This window comes from Gobius niger (genome assembly GCF_951799975.1).
Source record: "Gobius niger genome assembly, chromosome: 1".
NCBI lineage: Eukaryota > Metazoa > Chordata > Actinopteri > Gobiiformes > Gobiidae > Gobius > Gobius niger.
The window spans coordinates 56,876,333-56,883,832 of record NC_136852.1 but is presented as its reverse complement, the minus strand read 5'-3'; the positions used below and the strand labels follow the sequence as shown (position 1 = coordinate 56,883,832).

Sequence of the window (7,500 nt, the reverse complement as noted above, 5' to 3'; positions counted from 1 at the left end):
TTAATTAGTTTTGCTATATTTACAAAAATCCTTTGCTCACCTCTGAACTCCTCATCAGTCAGCCTTTTCTCGTGAGTCTGTAGAAACTCCAGGAGCCCCTCCAGAGACATGGGGTCCCCCCGCGACACACACTCAAACAGCAGAGCGCGGTTGAAGATCTTCACCACTTTAGGGGGATCAGCACTGGCACTTTCCTCACAGGAGACCTCAGCTTTACTACAGATGAAAGTTAAGACATCATTTATTCATGAGTGTTTGCCCTACAATCCAAAGGTTGGCAGTTCAATCCCAGCTCCAGCCAGTGCAAGACACTCCACCCGCCTTACCGCCTGTGTCTGTGTACATGTACAATGATGCATAAATAGAGTGTGGTTGTTGGTGCGGATGTGGGACAAGTCTTGGAAAGTAACCAATGGCTGAAATCCATTTTGACATTTTAACATTAACTGACAAGCACAAGCACAACTAGACATTAAACATATTGCAAGAAACCAAAAATATCACCAAACTTATGTCTTCCGTCTGACTGAGTTTACACAATACTTTCCTTACAGTCAAATATAAAATTGCATGGTAAACTAAACTATTTTAGTAATTGATTTATCCCTGTTTTAATTTAATTTAATTTAATAGAGTGTAAAAAGAGTCTAAACAAATATTGCAATGAATATTGTTTGGACAATAATCAAGACGGTAACTGAATATTACGGTTAAGGTAAAGTTTACTTTATGTTTATTGTTGTCGATTTAAAACATAACCTCTTCTAACAGCTCCATAAAGAGTACCTCTGTATGAACCAGCAGAGCAGCCCCTCATGTACGGGCCCAAATATTACCTCAGCCGCTTCAGACCAACAGCACAGCCTCTGTTAGATCAATGACTGGAGTGTGTTTGTCTATGCCTTGGAGACACACCTCAGTCTACAAAGTGGCAGTTGTGGAGATTTTTATGATGACGCTTTTCCAACACTTTCATACCGTCACAAGTTTTACAATAAATCTGTAATGTTCTAAAGTCAAGTTCATGTTCAAAATAGGCTTCTCACAATATTTAAGCAGAATTCTTATCTACTCAACCATGATATGTACAGTAAAATATTGTTTTAGTATTTAGTTGGACGAGTATTTTGAACTGAAGTCTTTACCTACTATTGTGAATGTAATGCAAAAAATAAAAACAGTAAACTTTTGCACCCTCTTGGTAGCTTTTTCCTGCGCCTTTTTTGGTTGCTTGTGTTCCTGTAGGTGCCGTAGTCGAACAGCGAGTCCATGGGAGCTTTCTTTGGTCCCGGGACCACATTGGACTCATAGATGGTCGTTTCCAGGAGGTCCATGGGGTTACCAATGCCCTTCTTGAACGCACCCTGGAACTTTGACCTCAGGTTCTGTCTGCTGTCTGTGGGCTGCAGGCCGGGTGGGACCACTTCCTGTACCGCCTCGGGGGTTGCGTCTTCAGTCTGGACGGATCCGTTCTCCGTCTTGTCCAGGTCTGACAGCTCACACAAGGAGTCGCTTCGAGCTGCTCCAACATCACCAGAGTCCACGGACAGACTGCCATTCTTGGATAAAGCGAGTTGGTATTTTCTGAAAAGAGTGGCAGCCGAGCGATTCTATGAGAACAAACGCAAAAACAGACAGAAGATTATATCATACTCAGCCCCTCAGACTAATTAAATTGCTTTTATCCATCTAGGTTTACTCTTTATAAATCAGTCTGTCAGAAAGATTGTTGTTTACAATAGGAGGCCAAGTTCAATTTTACAGTTACACTTTGTTTACCGTCACCTAGCAACCATCACTCTCTCCACTTCACTGCCGCGTCTTTCTCCTTTCCCTGGTGTGCGTTACCTTTTATGAAGTGAGTATTTGTTGTTAATTCCTTTCTCTATTAGTTTCCAAATGAGATTAAATAAGCTTTTTGTGGTGATTTTCTCAATTTAAAACTGCTAAAAATTTGAATCGAGTTCGGGAAATTTCACAGTTACCATGGAGATCTGCCATCTTTGCAGCTGCTAGCATACATTTCTACTAACATTAGCTAAAAACAGTATAAAAAGTGGAGAAAAAAGCTGTGGAACAACTCCGTTAGCTGCTGAGTTACTGCTGGTAAATACATCGAAGTGTTTTAATGTGAACAATAACTCCAGTATTTTAACTTTTAAAATCTCCATTAGTTTACAATTGCTGCTAATCCCATAATCCTTAGCGATATGACATCACATTCCCGAACTCTATACAAATCTCCACCCAGCTGAGATTTCAGTTAGGCTACTGGCAGTGAACTGTTACTAATTTTCCTTCCCTTTTCTGCTTCCCTATTTTCTTTTAATGTAAAGAATATCATTATCAAAATAAACAGTTTAAATACATATTAACTTGGTTTTTAAATGTTTTTCTTCCCTAAAGTAGCGTGAGAGGCAATAACTGTATACAACAGAGTCCCGAGTTATTTACCTGTCAATTTTTGGGGTCCTTGCCAAAAAAGTTTGTGAACCGCTGTCCTAACCAGAATCAACTGTTCACATTGTCTGCTCCAGCCAAGTGTATTAATTTTCTATTTGACGTCACGCAGTCAAAGCATATAATATAGGTCTTATGCCTTCCTAATAAAACTCTACAGTTAAGCTTTAGACACTGAGTTTTCACTACATTCCCTAAACACTAATGCTTTGTAGTAGTGTAGTTAGTTTAACAGTTTACTCAGTCAGACACTTAACTCCAGTGTACCTCATTCATTGCTTTCGTCACAATGATGTGCCAAATTCCTATTCAGAAGAAACTGGAAATGCTGCCGAACCATGGGGGTATCCTAAAGGCACAGAGAAAACAGTTAATTTGACATAAAACTTTTACATTATCTTCTTACAATCATTTATTTGATATGTCAGCAAACCTAGTGCCAATAGCCATCACCAGAATGTAGATATTTGACAATCAGACATTAGCATCCACTATACTGCTGTTCTGCGCTTCTATCTCAACAGAAAGGGACGGGTCGTACAACATCCTCGCATTTGGTTTCCTCTTCAATTGTATGCCTTCCTGACTTTGCCTCTGACTTTGAGGACTTATCTAAGCCAGACTGCACTGAAATGGGGCAACACAAACAAGGTGCGGGGGTCCTGTGTGGGGCAGGCGTGAGTCATAGCTCTGTCCAGCACTCAGGATTATCATGCCGTTTCACTTCACTGCACAGTTAATAGATAAATAACACAGGACCTAAACGCCACATGTCAAGCTACATTCATTTGTTTAATAGTCAAATCTGAAAAATCTCTAACAGAGCAGAGGTCATTTGTGAATGATTTAATGTCAATTAGTTAATTATTCTTCAAAGTGAATGGACTAAGGGGAAATATTGCATGTCGTAGTTCTAAGTGTGAAGGATGAAAATGTCCCTTAGAGAGACTTGGGATTTCCTGCTCTGTCACAGCCGATGGAACATTGTCCAGAAGTGAAGAGATAGGACGCTCAGACTGGAGCCACTGATGTAAAAAAAGAAAAAAGAAAAAGCTACGAGTTTATTCCTTTTGGCTATACTTTATCCAGACATAACAGTCTTAAAGGAGCTATCCCTATTTTTTTTATTTTCTCTTATTGGAATAAAATTTGTTTTGTCCTTTAGTAGATGGTAAAAGCAGACATTTATCCAAAAAAGCCTGGTTTTAAAGCCTTTTAAACAGTTATAAAATGTCAGGCTAGTAGGCTTTTTTTTTTTACAGTGAAGTGACAGGGTTTTCCTCCCTGACAGTTGTGAAACCTGGTTTAAAACTCAGTCCCTGTGACAACTTTTGATGTTGTAAATGGATTAGGAAACTTTGAGATGAGTTTGGACCAGAAAATAGCAATTTGAAATTTGAGTGACCCTGTTTCTTTATACAATCAGGTATAGCTCCTTTAATGAAAAGAAATGAAACGATTAACCTGGCACCTACGTTCATAAATGTGGTGACCACCTCAAACAAGAGTAAAAGCGAGACAAGCTGTGTGGTGTAGAGGGACCTGGAGGGACAAACTTCATGGGGTTCCATGTCAGCTGTTCAGATGCTGCTTTAGCCCATAGACTGCTAATGAATACATTTGGCCTCAAGACACTCAGGAGTGTACTGTGTATAGATAGTTAGGGTTTTAATGCATGGAATATGGACTTAGGGCATGTGTTTTTTTGGTTTTCTTTGTTTTTATGTTTAAACAATTTACTTGGCAACATGCATAGGTGGGACAAAACCCTAAATGGCTATTCAATGCAATCAAACGAAGGACAGATGGACACCCTAATCATAAATAATGTCAGAAATAATAAACAAGCTACTTTATGTATATCTATATATTTTTAAATAAAAACTTGGAAAATGTACAGAATATTTTACACATGCTCTTTCTTTTAATGTTAATACAGTTACATGTCTAAGAGAAAGTTTCCAAGCGTATCAAACGTCACCGTCTCCTCATTGAATTCAACAAGAAAATAGAACTGACTTACTTGAGTGAGGTTGAGAGTTGTTTCAATTTTGTCTAACTTGGTTTTCAATGATCTGTGAAGCTCTTAAACTTCCCTCCTGTTGCCACCGCTGCACATTTTACAGAGAGCACTGTTTCCTCTGAACGTTTCCCAGAACAACGGGTGCCTTCAGAGGGTTTGGGTGGGACGAAGAAGTGACCACTACCTTTTTGCTCCAAAGTTGCGAGCGGAAGTCTAGGGCAGTACCAGATTTGACCACAAGAGGGTGACGTACCACAGCTTTTTGTTTTGGAATAAGGGAGATGAGTCAAACATGCTACCACCAAAAGTATATCCGTATCGCTAACTCTTGATTATTATTTTTATTTTTTAACGTTTTTGTAAAAATGTAGCCTATGTATTGCTTAAGGGAAACACATTATGGGAAATGTTATTGCTGTTGTTCCACAAGCCTATTCAATTCATTCAGTCAACAATGTTTGGTGGGTGAGTCTTGAGGGCCATAGTTAACAAAGAGTATTTGCTCTGTACACTATCACTGACTGAGAAAGTAAATAAAATCATGCCTTTACTACATTGATTCATAAGGAAAGAGATTTGCTGTTCACCAATATTCACCATAAGAAGCATTATAAACTAGTGGAGTGGAATAAAACAAAATTATGTTAAACAGATTTTTTTTAAACAGTGCAACACCTTTGTCAGCTGCTGCCACTGATTGTCAACCTGCTTTTTTATTTTATTTGACATCACAAATAAAGAAATGTCATACAACACATTCAACATGGGACAGTCTCAAACCCCAAACAAATAAATCTCCCATCAGATATGAGACTTTTTTTGTTTTGTTTTACCATATTGTATCTATTTAGAAACACTACTGACCAAAAAACTGACCAAAATGATCCTAAATCAAAGAAATAGCTATTGTGTTTTTACGGATTACAGTGGTTATTGTGTCATATTTGATGGAGCCCAGGAAGACTGGTGACAAATAAAGAATAGATCATTAAAAGGCCTATTGTGAGAAACAGAAAAAACAACAACCATAAACTGTATGCAAAGTGTAAAACTACTGTAAATCCAATGATTCATTATCGATTAATCAACAAGGCATTATTGAACATAATGTTGAACATCATGCTTTGGAATCTACATCAGCATTCATCTTTCTGTACATATCATATATAGCCTCTACAGTTGCTGAAAAGTTAATAAGAAATGCACGTATTTTTTCCAAACAGTCCTCTTCTTTAACATCCCGACCTTTTGAGAGAGCCTTCAGGAAGTCCGACTTATAGGGAGCAGCAAATACAGCAGCCTGAAACCAAAAAGTTATATTTTTTTACGTGAAGGCAGATGTATTTAGTGTATATTCATCAACTAGAGACGAGTTGACTCACTTTGAAAAGTTGCTGCACAAACCACCCGTGATACCTTCTCAGTGCTATTTCATAGGCTTTATTTGCATTAACCCGAACAAGGTTTGGGTTTAGATCATCCTTCTCACCATTAACCAGAACTCTGAAGAAAAACCTGGATAAACCTTAGGCCTCTGGAATAGATAATGTGTTCAATATAAAACGTAAAACAAAGAAACAAGGAAAACAAAGGGATCTCATACCTCTTAAGCCACAGAAGATGCAAACGTTGCTCCGGCTTTGGGCCATTCCGCTCCATACATTTCCTTTTCAGGCCTCCAGAATGTGCTGCAGCGTCTTGAAACGTCCCTGGACTGCTGTCATAGACAGCCTTGACTTTCTAAAATATATTTGTTCCTCTTTACCAAAGAAGGAATTAATGAGATATCTGTATATAAGTAAAACAAAAATCTTACTGTGAGGTGTCCTGAAAAGTCTGCTTTTATAGGAGCAAAAACAGTGGGGCCAAGGCAGTCTAAAGATGAGTGTAAAGAGATTAAAAAACACCATAGATTACAGTAGGGTTCTGTTGATGAATAATGCATTGTGAGTAGTTATTAAGACAAACAGATTCAAAGGGATTTAGGAGAGTCTTGTTGAGTAATTAGGCAGCAAAGTATTAGGTGACAGTCTAGTGAACAAAGAGACATCTAGAGGCCAGCCACACACGTTTGTGCTTGACCCAGTGGCACCACGACAAGGCTGCTGTTAGTGGAAACTCCACATGACAAAGTGTGCTCTATTGTGCTCATGTGATGCATCAGACAGTATGACAACAGATCTTATTTCTGAGAAACGCTTTACTGGGTTTATAATTGTTTACTTTAAAGATGAACATTTTAAAAAAATCAAAAAGAATCTAGGATTTAGATGGAAGAAAGCAGCTCCATGGATCAAACTATGGAGAGGAATATACACATTTAATCAGACAGCACATAAGTCTATAAATATTCAATTTCCCTTATATTTTTTTTAGAATCAGAAAGTTTATTCCTATTTGTTTTTCTTATTTAGCTGTTAATTAAAATATGATTGACAAAAATATTTAAGTAACAGCCAAGTGCTCTCAAAGTGCTGCATTTTAAAAGAAAGCCCTTGGTATATTAATACAGAATGAAGTTGCACAAAAGTGCCCAGGAGCACCTGCCCATCTGTGAATGGGCAGTGGGAACTCACACACCCAACCCAATCAATTTTCACAACTAAAAATCCAGGCCACCCAATTAAATTATGCATGCTCAAGATTGCCCACAGCTGGATTGAAAAGACATTTGATCCAAAACAAATTAGCAAAGATTAACGAAGAAATCCTCAATAAATAAATACGTATATTCCATTTTTATTTTTAAAGTATTAAAGCATCTAACCAACAATCTATGCCACTTTTCTTTTCTTTTTTTGCATAATGGACTTACCAAAGAAAGGTGGAAGATAAGACACTGCCTCTAAAAAAGGTCTTGTTTCCACTTGTCTGTCAGCTGGCAGCTGTCTGAACTGGTGCTCCATCAGCAGAGCCATCTTTAAGTCAACACTGTTTTTCTGAAATGATGGCAACAGGCTTCCAGTCTTCAGTGGCACCAACACTGTGTGCCAGCTCCACCTGAGCGCGCACGCACG

At 38.3% G+C, this 7,500-nt stretch overlaps 2 protein-coding genes across 2 annotated transcripts in view; both read right to left on the bottom strand.

The window, feature by feature from the left end:
* The window catches only part of trpv4 (transient receptor potential cation channel, subfamily V, member 4), a 17,075-nt gene extending 12,482 nt beyond the window's left edge, over window positions 1-4,593 (bottom strand). Inside the window, exons 1-4 of the mRNA XM_079571132.1 lie at window positions 4,484-4,593; window positions 2,728-2,809; window positions 1,195-1,610; window positions 41-216 (exon numbers count right to left, since the gene is read on the bottom strand). Coding sequence (XP_079427258.1) covers window positions 41-216; window positions 1,195-1,610; window positions 2,728-2,736 — 601 coding nt within the window. The 5' untranslated portion in view covers window positions 2,737-2,809; window positions 4,484-4,593. The remainder of the gene's footprint in view (window positions 1-40; window positions 217-1,194; window positions 1,611-2,727; window positions 2,810-4,483) is intronic.
* Window positions 4,594-5,600: 1,007 nt separating this feature from the next.
* Window positions 5,601-7,426, bottom strand: gltpa (glycolipid transfer protein a; the record flags this gene model as incomplete). Its single annotated transcript, XM_079570259.1, is given in 9 exon segments — window positions 5,601-5,783; window positions 5,866-5,982; window positions 5,984-6,017; window positions 6,087-6,103; window positions 6,105-6,155; window positions 6,157-6,192; window positions 6,194-6,223; window positions 6,300-6,358; window positions 7,299-7,426. Coding segments are annotated over 9 exon segments (630 nt in total). The 5' UTR covers window positions 7,402-7,426.
* Window positions 7,427-7,500: the final 74 nt, after the last annotated feature.